The following is a 21,975-nucleotide window of genomic DNA, read 5'->3' on the forward strand; positions in this document are numbered from 1 at the left end:
GTGCATCGTGGGTCTGTGTGATAAATATCACACACGGAGGCGAGGCTGTAACATGTGCTCTTTTCGTAGCCGCACAACTTTATAACACAAATACAGGAACAATCAATCACCGCACACACCGAGTGACACAGTCATGAACAGTCGAGCACCGATCAGCTACACCACAGCTAGCATCTTTTTTTTCACAATGCACTTCTGCCATGACCCGCCCCCGCCCAATTCTGATTGGTTGACGTGTGTGTGTGACGATTGCTGGTATACGCCTCGTCTCTTACGTCTCATCTCATCTTCAGCCTCTTATCCGGGTCAGGTCTCAGGGGCAGCAGCTTTAGCAGGGGACCCCAAACTTCCCTTTCCCGGGCCACATTAACCAGCTCTAACTGGGGGATCCTGAGGCGTTCCCAGGTCAGTGTGGAGATCTAATCTCTCCACCTGGTCCTGGGTCTTCCCCGAGGCCTCCTCCCAGCTGGACGTGCCTGGAACACCTCCCTAGGGAGGCGCCCAGGGTTCATCCTTACCAGATGATCCTGAACCACCTCAACCGGGCTATTATTTGATGTTTTACGTTAATGTGTTAATAATTTCACACAGAAGTCGCTCCAGAGTAGAAGTCGCAACCCCGGCCAAACTATGAAAAAAACTGCGACTTATAATCCGAAAAATACGGTAATGCATCCAAACTGAGCGGCGACCTCCGGTGCTAGTTTATTATTTGGTGAGTTTGGGTGTTTAAGGTTTATTATTTGTGTCTTGTTTCATTCGGGCACGTTAGGGGGCACCTGAAATTGTATAGATATGCTGTCGGTGAGGGACCAGCATGCACCTGGGCGGGCACTGGAACTTTCTTTGTTCTTTGTTTGCTCGTCTTCTGGTTCAATAAACCAGGTTTTTCGTTGAAACTTGTACATTATGTTTTTCCCATCCGTGTACACCACAACCCATGATGCAACAGTGGCCCCTTTGGTTCATATCATTCAAACTCACCAATGGTGGCTTGGTGGAAGAGTGGGTCGTCCTCTGTTCAAGACATTGGTGGTTCGATCCCCATCTCCCCCCGGTCCATATGTCGAAGTGTCCTTGGGCAAGACACTAAACCCCGAATTGCTCCCCGTGCTGCGCATGGTTGTGTGAATGGGTGAATGTGACAAACACTGTGAAAGCGCCTTGAGTAGTCAGAAGACTAGAAAGGCGCTTTATAAGTACAAGTGCATTTACCTTTCAAAGTTTGATTTGAAACTTTAATTAATGCTCAATTTGTTTGGACAAAGATCTACTGCAGTGCTGAAATAACAAACCCAGAGGATCATTTACCTGCTCAGGCGCGTGTCGTGTCCTCTGAGCGTTTTGTGATTGTAGTAACTCTTTAATACGAGGACTTTTAAAACAACTTGTTCATTGTTGATGAAATATTAAATCCGGATCATTTTTCTGCAAACAGAAGTATCGTTAAAGCAGCTGCCTCTGCTTTCCACATCAAATCAATACGCTGCTGTGGCTGCAGTCAGCGTGATGTCCTGGAGAGAGCCTGTTCTCCTAAAAGCATCCCTACACAAACACACACACACACACGCACACCAACGACAGTGTGTGTGTGTGTGTGTGTGTGTGTGTGTGTGTGTGTGTGCTACATAAGCAGACACCGAAGCATTAGTCATGTCGCCCGTGAGCAGAAAACCCTTCACCTGAGCTCCTGTAAGGTCAGAATCAGGGTGAAGTGGCCCCTGAAGGCCTCGCTGACACAGATACGGGTTTGGGGTTGTGGTGAAAACCTTAAATCACACGTTCATCTGCATTAACCGAAAGATACGCTGTTAAAAAACATGCAAACTCTCTTCACCCGGGTTGTTTGAGGCTCTCTCTGGCAGGAGCACGGTCTCAGTGAATCCAGTGTGTGAGTCGTTCATAATGAGATCTGAGGCTTGTAAACATCGACCGGGAAGAAGTCTGTTAATGGATCAGGGCTGCTTCCTGCTGACTGTTACACAATCCAGGCCAACTGAGACCATCAATGAGAGGGAGAGAGAGAGAGAGAGATGAGAGCGAGAGAGAGAGAGAGAGAGAGAGAGAGAGAGAGAGAGGGTGGGAGGGAGAGAGAGAGAGAGAGAGAGAGAGAGGGAGAGAGAGAGAGAGAGGGAGAGAGAGAGAGAGAGAGAGAGAGAGAGAGAGAGAGAGAGAGAGAGAGAGAGGGAGAGAGAGAGAGAGAGAGAGAGAGAGAGAGAGAGAGAGAGAGAGAGAGAGAGAGGCATTAAGCGTATTTGACAGTTTTTGTACTTTTACTTACTTCCTTTTTCCTTTTTCAACATTTAAACGTGTTTCATTCTGCAGCACTCGCTGTAACGAGTGTCTGTGGTTAGTTCAGGTGTCTGTAATAACAGTAGGGCAGTGGGCCGTCTGTTATCTAAGGACGCACTCCCACTGTCCATCCGTACCGTGCCCAACGGCTAAAGTCTGGTTCCTTTGACCAGTGTGAGTGCAACCGTACCACGTCTAGGAGCGGCACGCTTGCCGTCCACGGCCCGTTTGGGAGAGGTGGGCTTTAGTAAAGCACGTTTGCACGTGTACGAGCACGAGCGTGCGCACGTGTACGAGCACGAGGCCTACGGTGGTTCTGAGGTCATTTCCTGTGCGCCCTGTTGGGACGTAGAAAAAAGAAGGAGGGACCATGTGAGGACATTTAACAACAATGGCGGTGAAAGGTTCACGTTGGTGTGATGCAGAGGTGGAGTGTTTACTGCAGATTTGGTCGATGAAAAGATTCAAAAACAGTCGACAAGACGCACAAAAACTCCGAGGTCTACGGAAAGATCTGGAAACAAAGCCACGCATCGCCATGACGTCATCAATGCGTGTGACGTGTTACGGCGTGATGACGTATAGGCAGCAAGAAGCATTCTCCGAGGCCCAGGTAGTGTGAGTACAAACGGGCCTGGAGGGGGGGACAAGGACCCTAAAGCACGGGGCACGGGACGGAGGAACAGTGGGAGGGCGCCCTAAAGTGTCAAACAGGTAAACGCATTTTGGTTTTCATCAATAAAACTATGAAGAGTAAAATCGACTAAAACTAAACAGCATTTTTGTGTAATTCTAAATCTAAAATCGCTGCCAAAACACTTTAAATTAAAATAAAATATAAATAATCATATTATTAAATAAAACAATTGAGTGCACGTTTGACATTCACATAAATTAAATCATGTCTGCTTGTAGACGTCTTCTCACGTCCCCTTTATTAAGCATAAAACACGTTATTTTGTCTTTTTTACAGTAAAAAAGGTGGAAATTTCCTGAATTATTTGGCAGAAATCGGACTAATTACAGAAAAGATGCACCAGAGAAACAAAGAGGAGAAGTGACGCGGTGGCTCATATCTGGGTCGTTTTAAAATAACCGGGGTCTATGTGAGCGGAGGTGACACGTTCGACAGCTGCGAGCGTCAGAACGACCGCGGGCTCACGTTGTTTTTAGCTTTGTGTGTGTTTCTGCTTCTACACTGAAACGCTCTGATGCTCACTGTCTCCGATAAACATCGCCAAGACAGACAAACGCTCGCTTGGAAAAAGTGGATATGATTCGTGTTTCAAAGCTAAGATCAGGACCAAGAAGCCTCTCACTGGGTTTTGGCGTCTGATCATCGTCAAACTTACAACGTGTTTGTTTCAGGAGGCGGTTGTCTGCACCGTAAAGACGATATTATACAATACAGTTATGCTAAGAGGCCATCTTTGGAAAACTGCGTGGGGGGCAGCTGCTTTCAACACATTTCCAAAACAGTTCTTCTTAAATTTAAGTTTCTCAAGTCAAAATTCCAGTTCATCCACAACTGGGTTTGAGCATTTCACCGCTCCATCCCCTACTAGTCTCCCGTATCCATCATATTCTCTGGAGAGCTGAGTCCTGACCCCCAAGTGAAGGAGTTCAAGTACCTCGGGATCATGTTCACGAGTGAGGGGACGATGGAGCGTGAGTTTGGCGGGAGAATCTGAGCAGCGGGGGGCGGAGCTGCAGTCGCTCTACCGCACCGTTGTGATGAACAGAGAGCTGAGGAAGACAAAGCTCTGGATCTACCCTCAGTCCTGGTTCCTACCCTCACCTGTGGTCATGAAAGCTGGGTCATGACCCAAAGAACCAGGTCCAGGTCCAAGTGTGTGAAATGTGTTTCCTCAGGAGGGGGGCTGGAGTCTCCCTTAGAGAGAGGGGGAGAAGTTCAGCATCCGTGAGGAACTCGGAGTAGAGCCGCTGCTCCTTTGCGTTGAAAGGAGCCAGTTGAGGTGGTTCAGGATCATCTGGTAAGGATGAACCCTGGGCGCCTCCCTAGGGAGGTGTTCCAGGCACGTCCAGCTGGGAGGAGGCCTCGGGGAAGACCCAGGACCAGGTGGAGAGATTAGATCTCCACACAGGCCTGGGAACGCCTCAGGATCCCCCAGTTAGAGCTGGTTAATGTGGCCCGGGAAAGGGAAGTTTGGGGTCCCCTGCTGGAGCTGCTGCGCCCGAGACCTGACCCAGGATAAGAGGCTGGAGATGAGATGAGATGTCCCCTAATAGGTCATCACCTCACACAGATGTGCAATCCTAAAACATCTGTGTGAGGTGATGACGGATGGTTTATTAAATATTTATAATAAACAATATCCGACCTCTTAGGGGAGGGAGCGGTGTGATAGCACATTAATGCCACATCAACATTACAGTGTTTCCATTTCTCTCTCTCTACATTTACACCTGGCGTCCACTCTACTCCGGCGCCTCCGAGCCCTTAAAATGCAGACGTTTGGAAACGATGACACAGACACACGCGTCAGTCAACGCGCTCATGCCCGGTGTACATGAACGCACATGCCCGGTGTACATGAACGCACATGCCCGGTGTACGTGAACGCACATGCCCGGTGTACATGAACCCTCATGCCCGGTGTACATGAACCCTCATGCCCGGTGTACATGAACGCTCATGCCCGGTGTACATGAACCCTCATGCCCGGTGTACATGAACGCACATGCCCGGTGTACATGAACGCACATGCCCGGTGTACATGAACCCTCATGCCCGGTGTACATGAACGCACATGCCCGGTGTACATGAACGCACATGCCCGGTGTACATGAACCCTCATGCCCGGTGTACATGAACGCTCATGCCCGGTGTACATGAACCCTCATGCCCGGTGTACATGAACGCACATGCCCGGTGTACATGAACCCTCATGCCCGGTGTACATGAACGCTCATGCCCGGTGTACATGAACCCTCATGCCCGGTGTACATGAACGCACATGCCCGGTGTACATGAACCCTCATGCCCGGTGTACATGAACGCACATGCCCGGTGTACATGAACGCTCATGCCCGGTGTACATGAACGCACATGCCCGATGTACATGAACGCACATGCCCGGTGTACATGAACGCACATGCCCGGTGTACATGAACGCACATGCCCGGTGTACATGAACGCACATGCCCGGTGTACGTGAACGCTCATGTGATGTGTGTTTTCAGACATGTTCATATGGACGTGTCGCTAAAATCGCTGGTGTGGATGCAGATCGGTTTTATTTTGAAATGCTGTTTTAGAATGAAAACGTAGTTGTGTGTAACCCTAAAAACCCTGTGTGTCTGTGTGTGTGTGTGTGTGTGTGTGTGTGTGTGTGTGTGCGCGTGTGTGTGTGTGTGTGTGTGTGTCCTCCCCTCAGTGTCTCAGATGGTGATTGAGGAGGTGAGCGTTCTGCAGACTCAGCTGGAGATCGAGAAGTCGTGCCGGGAGAATGCAGAGGCCCTGGCCACAAAGGTCAGACACACACACACACACACACACACACACACACACACACACACACACACACACACACAGAGTCATCAATACTATAAGATTAGCATTATCAGGGTCCAGCTGGCGTTAGCAGGAGAATCGACTGAGTCAGCATGACTCTGCACACAGACGTTACTGCCTCCACTGCAACAGCTGTGCTTACATTACACTTATATTCAGGGGTCGATAAACAGGTAGATTATTTATTTCTGCTATTAACATATAAATATATCATATATCTATCATGTGTAACATTACCAATGAATATGAAATGAATGACACATTTATTCTGCACTTAAACTCTTTAATTTTCTATATTTAATCAGTTAAAAGTCTTGTTTTTTAAAATATAGTCGTCAGGCATAAACAACAACAGCACAAACGATTTATCTAATTCAACTTTTTCAGCAAATGATATTTAGGAGCGATCACATTGAAGAGTGTCGTTTTCTCAATCCTTCAAAAACTTAGGGCGCACTCACACTGTCCTTCTGCACCGCGCCAAAACAGGTTTTTCGGGTCAAGCCTAGTGTGTTTGACCAGTGTGAGTGCAACCGCTCCACGCATGGCCGTCCACGGCCCGTCTGAGAGAGGTGGGCTTTTGTAGAGCGCGTTTGCACTTGTACGAGCACGAGCGTGCGCATGTGTACGAGCACGAGGCCTACGACGGTTCTGAGGTCATTTCCTGTGCGCCTGTTGGGACGTAGAAAAAAGAAGGAGGGACCATGCGCGGACATTTCAAACAATGGCGGTGAAAGGTTCACGTTGGTGTGATGCGGAGGTGGAGTGTTTACTGCAGATTTGGTCGATGAAAAGATTCAAAAACAGCCGACAAGACGCACAAAAACTCCGAGGTCTACGGAAAGATCTGGAAACAAAGCCACGCATCGCCATGACGTCATCAATGCGTGTGACGTGTAACGGCGTGATGACGTATAGGCAGCAAGAAGCATTCTCCGAGGCCCAGGTAGTGTGAGTACAAACGGGCCTGGAGGGGGGGACAAGGACTCTAAAGCACTGGGCACGGGACGGAGGAACAGTGTGAGTGCGCCCTTAAATTCTCACGTAGTCAGCTCTCGGGTCCTTCTGAACATCATTCCAGGAAGAAGAAGCTGCAGCGTATTTTTCTTGGTCGACTGAAATTCTAGCTATTCGTCAACCAATCGTTCTGCACGTTATCTCTTGATTAACTTAAACAGGAGATAAAGATAAAGCACGATAACATACGGAACAGTTTCCACCATCTTTAGACACTGCAACTCCAATACAGGTTGTGATCAATAGTAATACCTAAATACTTACGACCATTTCAATTTCAACCCCTCGAGCAGCTGAGACCTTAACCCTCCTGTTCTCCTAAGGGTCAATTTGACCCCATTTAATGTTTAAAATCTCTAAATAATGACATCTTTTTGTGTTTTTTATGCTTTATATTTATGACTTTTCCTCATTTTATGGGGACAACTCATAAAAAAACCTAAAATTGTCATGATTATATATTTTTTTATTGTTCTTATCGTACATGTACTAGTGGCATCGGTGTTCCTTTGGGTCAGTTTGATCATCTGGATGATTTAATCATCATTATTATTATCGTTTATTTTACAATTCAAATATTATATGAGGTCAAATTCATGCTGCTGTCCTTGATAACGGACGTTACTTTCATTCCAGATGTTACAAATAACACAAAATAGCACTTAAAATAACAGACTTACTTTAAAACACACACACAGAAATCCCTCCATGCAGTTTAACATCAGTGATATTTTTCATTCTGTTAAATAAAAACATAAAGTACCCGACTTCACTTGAGTCACACATTGATTATGATCATTTTTTTAAATGTTTAAATTGCTACGGTCAAATTGACCCCAAGAATAAATGGTGTTAGTCAAATTTGAGGGCAACAGGAGGGTTAAGAAGATCGCATATAAAGGTTTTTCCATATGAAAATAGTTTTCTCTCAGCATTTAACAGGGTTTGAAATACAGAAGGGGATGTGAAATAGAGAGCTGTATCATCTGCATAAAAATGTAACTTACCGGATTATTTAGATAACTTTAAAACAGCAGTGGTCCTAGTGTGGAGCCCTGGGGCACACCTTTTGATAGAGGAGAGGAATTAATTAGCGTTTTTAATTACGTTGTCATTGACCCCTGTGAACTTTGACCTCCAGCTGAACTGCGAGAACAGGAAGTTCAAGTACCTGAGCATGACGTCTCGTCCGTGTTTGGACGACCTGCTTCCCAGCATCTCCGACTGCATCGCTCTGGAGGCGGACGCGGAGACGGATGCGGAGACGGACGCAACAGACGGAGGCCCCGACAACTTCACACAGTACCAACAACAGGTTAAAGGTACAATACAAACACAAATACGTACAAATGAAACAGCAGGTGCTCCCCAGAGGATGAACTGTTTGGGACACTTTGTAGACATTACGCGCTAATGTCGATCGTGCAGTATTTAGTCCGTAAATATTCCAGAAACATACTTTATTCTGTCCTGTTGGTCTGTGTTTTGTCAGAGCTGGGGGAGACGGTGAACAGTTTACTTGAGGAGAAGAAGAATTTCGTGTGTCAGATTCATGAACAGCAGAGACGGATAGAAGAGTTGACGTCACAGGTGAGGGGGGAGCAGTTTCAGTCAGCGTCAACCTGCAGGACCGACCCTTCTTCTGTCACGCCGTTCAGCCTTTTAAAGATGCATACTCTGACTCCTACTTTGACTCTTTGCAGTCAGAGAAAGATCAGGCCGAGATGAAGGAGCTCCGCGAAACTGTCGAGCAACAACGTAAAACCATCAAGAGGTTTAACAGAGGTGAGTCACGGACGAGAACAACGTCAACTCTGAAACACACAGCCTTCTACAATCTGTACAGTGTTAGCTACAATGTTGTGTAAGTCATTAAACCAAAATAATAAATAAAAGTATAGAAAGTAAGTCATAAATATCAAAATGATAATACAATAATTGGGTATGCTTGTTCATTATATTGTCATGAACGGTACGGGGATAACGCAAAGAGACTGGATCCAAATGCAGACATGGACACGGGATAGAAGTACAAACAAATGTTTAATATAAACGACAAACAAAACACGTAAAACACTACAGGGTAACAAGTAACTAGGGACGAGACGGTCGAGGGAAACAGGAACGCGGGAAACTACGGAGAAAACAAAAGACAAGCAAGGATTAATATGATTACCGACGGGGAGCGTAAAAACCACAAACGAGTAAGGAACGCCAATCCAGTTTACCAAGGGAAGGATAACGACGGTCCAGCGCTGCATGTCTGTCAGCTCTGGGTGTAAGTACTCCACCGGGTGATTAGCGTAAGGGCGCACTCACACTGTCCTTCCGCACTGCGCCCCGTGCTTTAGGGTCCTTGTCCCCCCCTCCAGGCCCGTTTGTACTCACACTACCTGGGCCTCGGAGAATGCTTCTTGCTGCCTATACGTCATCACGCCGTAACACGTCACACGCATTGATGACGTCATGGCGATGCGTGGCTTTGTTTCCAGATCTTTCCGTAGACCTCAGAGTTTTTGTGCGTCTTGTCGACTGTTTTTGAATCTTTTCATCGACCAAATCTGCAGTAAACACTCCACCTCCGCATCACACCAACGTGAACCTTTCGCCGCCATTGTTTGAAATGACCGCGCATGGTCCCTCCTTCTTTTTTCTACGTCCCAACAGGCGCACAGGAAATGACCTCAGAACCACCGTAGGCCTCGTGCTCGTACACGTGCGCACGCTCCTGCTCGTACATGTGCAAACGTGCTTTACAAAAGCCCACCTCTCTCAGGCGGGCCGTGGACGGCCAGCTGACCGCAGTTATGCGCGGAGTGGTTGCACTCACACTGGTCAAACGCACAAGGCTTTAGCTGAAAAACCTGTTTTGGCCCGGTGCGGAAGGACAGTGTGAGTGAGTCCCTAACAGACTGCAGCTGGGGGGGGGGCACGCCTACCGGACCTAGACAACAGAAACAAGAGGAAGACACATGCAGGGAACCACAGACAGAGGGAGACAAACTCACACTAAAGGGAGAGAGGAGGGACGGACAGAACCGACTCTTAACATATATTTTACGACATAAACTCACAAAACGCATCGATCCAAACTATTCCCAATGAAATACCAGTTTAAAAACAGTGTTAATCCTTCTTGTGTGTTTGTCCCTCTGCGTCCGTAGTCTCCATGATGGCGACTCAGGAGTACGACGGCATGAAGGATCAGCTGGACTTGGAGCAGAGCCTGAGAGTCAAAGCCGAGACGTACGCACACGAGGTAAAGAAGCGATCGCAGGAACACGCTGCGGTCAAAATGATGACGCACCGTCTCACGCACAGTGCAAAGGAGAACCCAGGAGCGAGGGTTCATACGATAAAACAAACTGTATGTTCAGTAAACATGTTTGGACCTTAAAGCTGCGTTAATGCTTTGGCCACTAGGGGGGAGAAACAAGTCTGACGGATTTCAGTCTCCTTGTAGCTCCAGTTTGGTCTCCACCAGCTCCTACGAAGAACACCACCCTCTGAGAATGTTATTATCACTGATGCACGTCCTTCTGACCCGTAACGTGATGCCGATGACGACTGATTACGACCATTCAATGTCAAGATTACACTCAAAATGGTATAATTCAGTGTTAACCCTCCTGTTGCCCTCAAATTTGACTAACACCATTTATTCTTGGGGTCAATTTGACCGTAGCAGTTTAAACATCTGGAAAATGATCATAATCAATGTGTGACTCAAGTTAAGTCGGGTACTTTATGTTTTTATTTAACAAAATGAAATATATATATTTTACTGGAGGTCCTTAAGGTGCCCTCCCACTGTGCCTCCGTCCCGTGCCCCGGGCTTTAGGGTCCTTGCCCCCCCCTCCAGGCCTGTTTGTACTCACTCTACCTGGGCCTCGGAGAATGCTTCTTGCTGCCTATACGTCATCACGCCGTAACACGTCACACGCACTGATGACGTAATGGCGAAGTGTGGCTTTGTTTCCAGATCTTTCCGTAGACCTCAGAGTTTTTGTGCGTCTTGTCGACTGTTTTTGAATCTTTTCATCGACCAAATCTGCAGTAAACACTCCACCTCCGCATCACACCAACGTGAACCTTTCACCGCCATTGTGTTAAATGTCCGCGCATGGTCCCTCCTTCTTTTTTCTACGTCCCAACAGGCGCACAGGAAATGACCTCAGAACCGCCGTAGGCCTCGTGCTCGTACACGTGCGCACGCTCGTGCTCGTACACGTGCAAACATGCTTTACTAAAGCCCACCTCTCCCAAACGGACCGTAAACAGCATCCGTGCCGCTCCTAGACGTGGTACGGTTGCACTCACACTGGTCAAAGGAACCAGACTTTAGCCGTAAAACCTGTTTGGGCACGGTACGGATGGACAGTGGGAGTGCGACCTTAATTTCCAACACTGGCTCCTCCTGAATGAAGAGCTGCTGCTGTGAGCCGCAGTGTTGAACACTGACCTGCATTGTTGTGTGTGTTAATAACTTTGTCTCTGATTAATTAAAACGTCCTGAATGTGAGTGTTTACTGACCTGAAAAGGAAAGAGCCTGCAGGATTGAAACCCGCTGTGTGAAATGGAAAAACAGGGGGGATCTGTTGGAAGTAAAAACATTTTTCTTCTTCCTCCTCCTCCTCCTCCTCGTCGTCGTCGGGCTCCTGCAGATGCTGGTGAAGCAGAAGGAGGCCAACAGGCAGAGCATGCTGCTGCTGCAGAGTGCTGAGCCCAGCGTTCAGCTGCTGAAAGCTCTGGAGGACGTGGCTGCCATCACCAAGACCCTGGAGGAGGAGCGTCTGCAGCATCAGCACAAGGTGAACCCAGAAAACACTGTTGTTGTCGGGAAGGAACGTTTTGATTGACAGAAAGTTCAAAGTCACAGTGAAGGACTGAGTCATAGTGAGCTGCTCTCTCTTTAACCAGCTATACCTGCAAGTTCATGGCTATTTTAATGCAAACAGTATCCTGTAAGGGCGCACTTCCACTGTGCGTCCGTCCCGTGCCCCGTGCTTTAGGGTCCTTGTCACCCCCTCCAGGCCCGTTTGTACTCACACTACCTGGGCCTCGGAGAATGCTTCTTGCTGCCTATACGACATTAGAGAGAATGCAGTTTTAAGTGGAGTCTCCTCCTGCTGGACATTAGAGAGAATGCAGCTTTAAGTGGAGTCTCCCCCTGCTGGACATTAGAGAGAATGCAGCTTTAAGTGGAGTCTCCTCCTGCTGGACCTTAGAGAGAATGCAGCTTTAAGTGGAGTCTCCCCCTGCTGGACATTAGAGAGAATGCAGCTTTAAGTGGAGTCTCCTCCTGCTGGACATTAGAGAGAATGCAGCTTTAAGTGGAGTCTCCTCCTGCTGGACATTAGAGAGAATGCAGCTTTAAGTGGAGTCTCCTCCTGCTGGACATTAGAGAGAATGCAGCTTTAAGTGGAGTCTCCCCCTGCTGGACATTAGAGAGAATGCAGCTTTAAGTGGAGTCTCCTCCTGCTGGACATTAGAGAGAATGCAGCTTTAAGTGGAGTCTCCTCCTGCTGGACATTAGAGAGAATGCAGCTTTAAGTGGAGTCTCCTCCTGCTGGACATTAGAGAGAATGCAGCTTTAAGTGGAGTCTCCCCCTGCTGGACATTAGAGAGAATGCAGCTTTAAGTGGAGTCTCCTCCTGCTGGACATTAGAGAGAATGCAGCTTTAAGTGGAGTCTCCTCCTGCTGGACATTAGAGAGAATGCAGCTTTAAGTGGAGTCTCCTCCTGCTGGACATTAGAGAGAATGCAGCTTTAAGTGGAGTCTCCTCCTGCTGGACATTAGAGAGAATGCAGCTACAACGTAAATATCAGCGCTTTCTTAAGGTTAAAAATACAAAGGCAGGTGCGTAAGGTAGAAGGGATATGTTTGAATACTCCCATTCATCTGTGTGTGTGTGTGTATATGTGTGTGTGTGTGTGTGTGTGTGTGTGTGTGTGTGTGTGTGTGTGTGTGTGTGTGTGTGTGTGTGTAGGTGGAGAGCCTGGAGGCCCAGCTGGAGCAGAGCTGTGTGAAGAAGCAGCTGGAGGCTCTGCAGATGCAGCTGGAGCTGCTCGACGAGGCCAAGAAGGAGGTGGACGGACGACTGGAGCAGGCGGAGAAGAAGAACGAGGAGCTGGAGAACAGAGGTGGAGACACACACACACACACACACACACACACACACACACACACACACACACACACACACACACACACACACACACACACACAGGGTGGTAAATAAAGGTATTTAAGTGGAAAATAAAGGTATTTATGGGAAAATAAAGGTATTTATTGGAAAATAAAGGTATTTACGCGTAAATGAAGGTGTTTATGTGGAAAATAAAGGTATTTACGTGGAAAATAAAGGTATTTACGTGGAAAATAAAGGTATTTATAGGAAAATAAAGGTATTTACGGGAAAATAAAGGTATTTATGTGTGAGATAAAGGTATTTACGTGGAAAATAAAGGTATTTATGGGAAAATAAAGGTATTTATGTGGAAAATAAAGGTATTTATAGGAAAATAAAGGTATTTATAGGAAAATAAAGGTATTTATAGGAAAATAAAGGTATTTATGGGAAAAATAAAGGTATTTATGGGTAAAATAAAGGTATTTACGCGGAAAATAAAGGTATTTATGTGGAAAATAAAGGTATTTATAGGAAAATAAAGTTATTTATAGGAAAATAAAGGTATTTATGGGAAAATAAAGGTATTTACGTGGAAAATAAAGGTATTTACGGGGAAAATAAAGGTATTTATGGGAAAATAAAGTTATTTATAGGAAAATAAAGGTATTTATGGGAAAATAAAGGTATTTACGTGGAAAATAAAGGTATTTACGTGGAAAATAAAGGTATTTACGGGGAAAATAAAGGTATTTATAGGAAAATAAAGGTATTTACGCGGAAAATAAAGGTATTTATGTGGAAAATAAAGGTATTTACGTGGAAAATAAAGTTATTTATGTGGAAAATAAAGGTATTTATAGGAAAATAAAGGTATTTATGTGGAAAATAAAGGTATTTATAGGAAAATAAAGGTATTTACGTGGAAAATAAAGGTTTTTACGTGTAAATAAAGGTATTTACGTGGAAAATAAAGGTATTTACGTATAAATAAAGGTATTTACGTGGAAAATAAAGGTATTTACGTGGAAAATAAAGGTATTTATGGGAAAATAAAGGTATTTATGGGGGAAATAAAGGTATTTACGGGAAAATAAAGGTATTTATGTGTGAGATAAAGGTATTTATGTGGAAAATAAAGGTATTTATGTGGAAAATAAAGGTATTTACGGGAAAATAAAGGTATTTATGTGGAAAATAAAGGTATTTATGTGGAAAATAAAGGTATTTATGGGAAAATAAAGGTATTTACGTGGAAAATAAAGGTATTAATGGGAAAATAAAGGTATAAAATTGGGACAAAAGACCATTTTTAGGAGCTAAAAGAGGATGTTTTTTGTTTCAATGTCCCCCTGTCACAGAGGACAAACTCCCACGTTCTGATTTCAGGGTTATATTTTAACATAAACGATAAAACAACAGATAAAACTATGTCACAAAATAAAAATGGGCTCCGACGCAGACCCCGTTGACCCGTCTGCTGCAGGAAAAGCTGGCAAACGTGCAGACTTTCCCTCTAAATGGGTCACGGGACGTCACCGACTGACTTCACCCACAGACCGTTAAACAGGAAACAATAACAACAGAAGCCTCTTTCATGGCGAGGAGGGAGGATTTAAGAATCTTTATGGTCATTTTAAGGTAGAATAACGTCCCTCATGACTGTGTTGAATATCTCCTCTCTGAGCTTCCCCTGAATCACCCCCGTAGTTAGTCCGCGGCAGTAACCGTAGATGTTAACGCCATTAAACGTCTTCCTCCCTCAGTCCACCAGCTGCAGGAGGAGACCCAGAAACAAGAGGTCGCCATGACGACCAGTGTGGCGGCGGCAGCGGCAGCTCCCCCTCCCCCTGAACCCGGGGTCGCCCCGCCTCCCGCCCCTCCGCCGCAGCCGCCTCCTCCCCCTCCTCCGCCGCCTCCACCCCCTCCTCCGCCTCCTCCATCGAGATGCAACCCCCTCAGGTGAGAGAAACACACACACACACACACACGTTCTGTCATAACTGCGATCAGGGGACCCCGATCTGACAGTGAGGACCGTGTCGTCAGTGCAAACTAACACACGTCTGCTCTTACTTTGCACCATAATTGTTCTTCCTCTGTAGTATTTTCATTATTTTATACATCCCTGATTTTCAACCGCAGACAATCTGCTTCCTGTTTCCACCGATGCATAAAACACACATGACTGAAGCTGATGTGTGTTAATATGCACACAGATTAATAATAAATAGATTTAAAAAGGATTTCAATACGTTATAAAGTTAGAAAATGGAGAAGAAGTAGTGTTTAATAAGTCATTCTTCTTACTACGCCTTTTTGTACATGTCAAAATAAATATTTATACATATTTTGTTGGTTATTTGTGTTTTATAACTGTTAAAAAACAACAACCACAAAAAATACTGTTGAAAAAATGTTATTCTGAGTTTGTTATTATTGTTGTTTGTTTGCTTTTGTCTTTACATTATTTCTATTTATGTTGTTATTCCTTTTACATATTTAAAATAAGAAACTAAACTAAACTAATAATGGATACGGAGCTAAAACGCTCGTGTGGACGGAGGTCATTAACAAACGTAGTCGTGCGGATGAAGCGTATGTCGAGAGGAGGTCGGGGCTGGAGAGGTGTCAGTTCATCTCCTGGGCACTGCAGAGGTGCTGTTGAGCAAGGCACCGAACCCCCAACTGCTCGGGGCGCCGATCCATTGGCAGCCCCCTCGCTCTGACATCTCTCCATTAACTGCATGTATATAGGTCCTGTCTGTGCATGTGTGTGTTTGTGTGTGACATGACTCCTGACTCGGTTGTTTGTCGTCTGCAAAGGCGCGTTAAAGTCAGGGTTCACACTCTTTTTAAGGAGTTCATTTCCAGGGCGACACAGTGGTGTGGTGGTCAGCACTGTCACCTCACAACGAGAGGGTCCCTTGGTTCGAATCTCGAATCCCTTGGTTCGAATCCCGAATGGGGCCTTTCTGTGAGATGTTTGTTCTGACTCCTGACTCTGGTTTCTGACTCTGGCTCCTGACTCCGGCTCCTGACTCCAGCTCCTGACTCCGGCTCCTGGTTCCTGACTCTGGTTCCTGACTCTGGCTCCTGACTCTGGTTCCTGACTCTGGCTCCTGACTCTGGCTCTTGACTCTGGCTCCTGACTCTGGTTCCTGACTCTGGCTCTTGACTCCGGTTCCTGACTCTGGCTCCTGACTCTGGCTCCTGACTCTGGTTCCTGACCCTGGTTCCTGACTCTGGTTCCTGACTCTGGCTCCTGACTCTGGTTCCTGACTCTGGTTCCTGACTCTGGCTCCTGACTCTGGCTCCTGACTCTAGTCCCTGACTCTGGCTCCTGACTCTGGCTCCTGACCCTGGTTCCTGACTCTGGTTCCTGACTCTGGCTCCTGACTCTGGTTCCTGACTCTGGTTCTTGACTCTGGTTCCTGACTCTGGCTCCTGACTCTGGCTCCTGACTCTGGTTCCTGACTCTGGTTCTTGACTCTGGTTCCTGACTCTGGCTCCTGACTCTGGCTCCTGACTCTGGTTCCTGACTCTGGCTCTTGACTCTGGCTCTTGACTCTGGCTCCTGACTCTGGCTCCTGACTCTGGCTCTTGACTCTGGCTCTTGACTCTGGCTCCTGACTCTGGCTCCTGACTCTGGTTCCCGACTCTGGTTCCTGACTCTAGTCCCTGACTCTGGCTCCTGACTCTGGCTCCTGACTCTGGTCCCTGACTCTGGTTCCTGACTCTGGCTCCTGACTCTGGCTCCTGACTCTGGCTCCTGACTCTGGTTCCTGACTCTGGCTCCTGACTCTGGTTCCTGACTCTGGCTCCTGACTCTGGTTCCTGACTCTGACTCCTGACTCTGGTTCCTGACTCTGGCTCCTGACTCTGGTTCCTGACTCTGGCTCCTGACTCTGGTTCCTGACTCTGGCTCCTGACTCTGGCTCCTGACTCTGGTTCCTGACTCTGGCTCCTGACTCCGGTCCCTGACTTTGGTTCCTGACTCTGGTTCCTGACTCTGGCTCCTGACTCTGGTTCCTGACTCTGGCTCCTGACTCTGGTTCCTGACTCTGGCTCCTGACTCTGACTCCTGACTCTGACTCCTGACTCTGGTTCCTGACTCTGGTTCCTGACTCTGGTTCCTGACTCTGACTCCTGACTCTGACTCCTGACTCTGACTCCTGACTCTGGCTCCTGACTCTGAAATTGCGGACAGCTACACGTTTACCTCGTAGAGTGTGAACGCAGCATTAACCGTGTCAACGTTTCACTTTGTCGTGTCCGTCTCAGCTCTCTGATAGCCATCATGAGGAAGTCGTCGAAAGGCTCCAAAGCCGCTGTGAAGACGGAGCAGCCTCCAGGTGAGTCTCACCGCAGCTTCTTACTTCAGACGCAGACGCCACGCAGTAAACGTACTTGTTCACGCACTCACAGAGCCGACTGCTAAACGCCATCGTCACCTTCACTCTGCAGACATTTCATATCATTACCTTCTGTATTGACACGTTGTCACCTGGAGCACAGCAGCGAGGAATATGGATATTTTACTAATTTAGTAACTTTTAATATATGTTTTTCTTTAATTGTTATTAAATTTAGACAAATGTAACGCTTTTTTGTCCCTCCAGCTGGCGAGGGAGACGACGTGAAGGCGAAGGCGGTGAATGAAATGATGGAAAGGATCAAACATGGCGTCGTCCTGCGGCCTGTGAAGAGTCAGGACACCAAGGTGAGGACGAGGCGGGCGGACGGAGGGGCTTTAAAGGACAGCTGGGGCTCACTTTGCTTTATTTATTTATTTTTTATGTTCTGCGTTTGATACTTAGTCCGTCCGTCCCGCGCCCCGTGCTTTAGGGTCCTTGTCCCCCCCTCCAGGCCCGTTTGTACTCACACTACCTGGGCCTCGGAGAATGCTTCTTGCTGCCTATACGTCATCACGCCGTAACACGTCACGCGCATTGATGATGTCATGGCGATGCGTGGCTTTGTTTCCAGATCTTTCCGTAGACCTCGGAGTTTTTGTGCGTCTTGTCGACTGTTTTTGAATCTTTTCATCGACCAAATCTGCCGTAAACACTTCACCTCCGCATCACACCAACGTGAACCTTTCACTGCCATTGTTTGAAATGTCCGCGCATGGTCCCTGCTTCTTTTTTCTATGTCCCAACAGGCGCACAGGAAATGACCTCAAAGCCGCGCTCGTGCTCGTACACGTGCAAACGTGCTTTACTAAAGCCCACCTCTCCCAAACGGGCCGTGGACGGCAAGCGTGCCGCTCCTAGACGCGTTACGGTTGCACTCACACTGGTCAAAGGAACCAGACTTTAGCCGTGACACGTGCTTGGGCACGGTACGGATGGACAGTGTGAGTGCGCCCTTAAGCTTCAGCTCTTCTAACGCGTTTCCGTTTGAAAACAAGACACGGAAACTTGGCGTGGGATTTGCGGAGTTGTAGCATTTATCCGGTGCTCTGCTTCTGTCACTGCTATAGCGTTACTGCTGGCTTCACACTCACGCTAGCTTGGCGTGGTTCTTAACTTTCACTCTTTGCGTTCAGTTAAATGTTGAATTTGATCAATAAAATAACGTTTTATTCTTTTAATTCAACAAGCTGTTTGTCGTATTTCAGCAGCAAATTGAAAACTGCATAATTATCCATTCATTTATCGCAAGTAACATCGTGAGATTCAACCAAGTAATAATATTTACAACCTTTTATAAGGAAGCGCTTGTTACTTTGACCCTGCATCCAACACTAGTGAAGAGGTCAAAGGTCACACCTCGCCGACAGCAGAGGATACTAAATTATTCCCGTTCCTGCTTCTTGGTTGTGTTTTACGATGCTTCTCGGCCTCTTTTGTCTCCGTGACGACGGTAAACGCTCGGGTCGTATCGTCTGTTATTCTGAACGCACTCAGCTGATTGCTCTTCTCTTCCCTCTCCATGTGTTTCCTTTGTGCTGCCGCAGAGAGCAGCGGCCGTAAAAGTGAGTATATTGAGCTTTGCATCAATCTTATGATGTGAAGTCACTGTTTCCCTCTGACCCCACTGACCCGACACACACACACACACAAACACACACACACACACTCTGCCGACCCTCCTGTTTTAATCAGTTAAACACACATCATGTCAGATAACTTCATGGGCTGGAATCTGTGTTGGATTATTGTTCTTCTCTACAACAACTCAATCAACTCAATCTGGAACTGTGATCACCTGGTTGCATTTTTGCTCAGAAGTGTGATTGTATAGAAGTCAATGAGAAAATTCGCCTAAACTTCTTGTTAGATTTAGTCCCTCAGATATATATATATATATCAATATATATATATATATATATATATCAATATATATATATATATATATATATATATATATCATCAATCTTATGATGAGTCTGTGGCTGCAGGATCAACTGCACATGCGGGTCACTTGAGGAGTGTGAGCCGTTCACACAGTCATCCGTAGACGGGCCACATTTAAAGACGTAATGTGAACAGACAACAATGGTGCGTTACGACCTGCAGTGTGAATGTAGTGACATAGACCATAAAGCAGGGGATGATTTAGGACGGGGCTATCTTGTGATTGCCAGGTCGCCGTGCTAGCGACAGGGTAGAGGGTTAGCGAAACATATACACGACACTGTGCACATTATAATAGCCGTGGACTTCTTTTTTGTGTTGTCTGTGTTAAAGTTTGAGGACTTAAACCCAATAGTCTGTTGAGTGACTCGCGTCAGGCAGTTGGAAGTCGCCAGTTTCCCTCTTTAGTGTTTAGAGTAGCACAGCACCAGGAGTTTTTCAGTTGAACCTTGCTAATCATGCTAGCGCTAGTGTTATCTGCTAACTAGCATGAACATTAAGCTTAGCGCTACAGCTCCACCCTCTCGTCCAAACTTGGTCACGCCAGGTCTCAAATAACCAAGATGGCGTCGACCAAAGTGCCAAACTGGACAGTGTGCAAACGAATCTTCTGGTGTTATGAGAAAAACAGGAAGAACAATTATTTTTCTGTTCCTTTCTCAGCCGCCGCCGCCGATCGTTGAGGAGAAACCGCAGGAGAGCGCCATGGAGGAACTGAAAGGCATCCTGGTAAACTTTACTTTCATCAGCAAACATTTATGCTAATGCTACATGTGTCATAGAAACACACATTTGTAGAATGATAAAACAGCTGCGGTGACGTCGGTGTTTTGTCTCCAGGAGACGGTGAAGCGGAGCCCGAGCCGAGGCTCTCAGGAGTCGGGGCCGTCGCCACCCGGGAAGAAAGACAGCGAGCTGGAGGTCATTCTGAGACGCCGACGCAACAAGGCGGGAGAAGCCGGCTCCGGAGGTAAACACAGATCTCCTCTCATCTTCAGCCTCTTATCCGGGGTCGGGCCGCGGGGGCAGCAGCTCCAGCAGGGGACCCCAAACTTCCCTTTCCCGGGCCACATTAACCAGCTCTAACTGGGGGATCCTGAGGCGTTCCCAGGCCAGTGTGGGGATCTAATCTCTCGCTACGGTGTGTGTGTGAGCTGTTGTGTGTGTGTGTGAGCTGTTGTGTGTGAGCTGTTGTTTGTGTGTGAGGTGTGTGTGTGTGAGCTGTTGTGTGTGAGCTGTTGTTTGTGTGTGAGGTGTGTGTGTGTGAGCTGTTGTGCGTTGTGTGAACTGTTGTGTGAACTGTTGTGTGAGCTGCGGTGTGTGAGCTGCTGTGTGTGTGAGCTGCTGTGTGTGTGAGCTACAGTGTGTGTGAGCTGCGGTGTGTGTGCGCTGTTGTGTGTGAGCTGCGGTGTGTGAGCTGCGGTGTGTGAGCTGCGGTGTGTGAGCAGTTGTGTGAGCTGCGGTGTGTGTGTGAGTTGTGTGAGCTGCGGTGTGTGTGAGCTGCGGTGTGTGTGTGTGAGATGCAGTGTGTGAGCTGTTGTGTGTGTGAGCTGTTGTGTGTGTGAGCTGCGTTGTGTATGAGCTGCAGTATGTGTGTGTGTGTGTGAGCTGTTGTGTGTGAGGTGTGTGTGTGTGAGCTGTTGTTTGTGTGTATGTGTGTGTGTGTGTGTGAGCTGCAGTGTGTGTGTGTGTGAGCTGCGGTGTGTGTGTGAGATGCAGTGTGTGTGTGAGCTGCGGTGTGTTAGCTGTTGTGTGAGCTGTTGTGTGTGAGGTGTGTGTGTGTGAGCTGTTGTTTGTGTGTGAGCTGTTGTGTGTGTGTGAGCTGTGGTGTGTGTGTGAGCTGCAGTGTGTGTGTATGTGTGTGTGTGAGCTGCGTTGTGTGTGTGAGCTGCAGTGTGTGTGAGCTGCAGTGTGTGTGTGCGTCCAGCAGAGGGAACGCCGCTCCACAGAATGACCCAGGTCACATTAATGCTGATGAATGGATTTATCTGCTTTTCCACGATCGATGGACCTCGTCTGCAGAATTCACCCGCTTCATTTCAAACATTCACACTCACCAGACTCTTCTGGTCTGAGGGGAATCAAGAACAGGACGTTTCTTTGTAATGGAGTTTTTTTTAAATGGTTGAAATGCTGCTTTTACATCAAGGATCCGAGTGATGTCAGAAATGAACCGTGAGTTTTGTTTTGCATCAGAAACAGGAGAATCAGGGACGTCCTGGAGGTTCTGGTGTGAATATTTGTTGCACGTCGTCTCATTCAATTTCAATTCAATTCAATTCAGTTTTATTCATAGTGCCAAATCATACCAACATTCATTCATTCATTCATCTTCAGCCTCTTGTCCCTGTCGGGGTCGCGGGGGGGCTGGAGCCGATCCCAGCTGACATCGGGCGTGAGGCGGGGTCCACCCTGGACAGGACGCCAGTCTATCACAGGGCACATAGAGACGAACAGAGACAGACAACCATTCACACCTACGGGTGATTTAGAGTCATCAATGAACCCAACACCTGCACGTCTTTGGACTGTGGGAGGAAACCGGAGAACCCGGAGAAAACCCACGCACACACAAGGGGAGAACATGAAAAATAAAAATGAACAAAATTCTGGATTTCCAGATCATTTATCGTTATC

The 21,975-nt window shown here is 47.1% G+C and overlaps 1 protein-coding gene across 1 annotated transcript in view; it reads left to right on the forward strand.

Annotated features, from left to right (window-relative positions):
• shtn3 (shootin 3) overlaps positions 1 to 21,975 on the forward strand; it is a gene marked incomplete at both ends in the record, with an annotated part of 41,952 nt that overhangs the window by 18,383 nt on the left and 1,594 nt on the right. Inside the window, 12 exons of the mRNA XM_083914911.1 lie at positions 5,691 to 5,785; positions 7,986 to 8,166; positions 8,337 to 8,434; positions 8,548 to 8,629; positions 10,009 to 10,103; positions 11,510 to 11,656; positions 12,836 to 12,989; positions 14,743 to 14,938; positions 17,261 to 17,331; positions 17,599 to 17,699; positions 20,002 to 20,067; positions 20,179 to 20,308. Of these exons, the coding sequence (XP_083771037.1) occupies positions 5,691 to 5,785; positions 7,986 to 8,166; positions 8,337 to 8,434; positions 8,548 to 8,629; positions 10,009 to 10,103; positions 11,510 to 11,656; positions 12,836 to 12,989; positions 14,743 to 14,938; positions 17,261 to 17,331; positions 17,599 to 17,699; positions 20,002 to 20,067; positions 20,179 to 20,308 (1,416 nt within the window). The remainder of the gene's footprint in view (positions 1 to 5,690; positions 5,786 to 7,985; positions 8,167 to 8,336; positions 8,435 to 8,547; positions 8,630 to 10,008; positions 10,104 to 11,509; positions 11,657 to 12,835; positions 12,990 to 14,742; positions 14,939 to 17,260; positions 17,332 to 17,598; positions 17,700 to 20,001; positions 20,068 to 20,178; positions 20,309 to 21,975) is intronic.

This window comes from Echiichthys vipera (genome assembly GCF_963691815.1).
Source record: "Echiichthys vipera genome assembly, chromosome: 6".
Classification (NCBI taxonomy): domain Eukaryota; kingdom Metazoa; phylum Chordata; class Actinopteri; order Perciformes; family Trachinidae; genus Echiichthys; species Echiichthys vipera.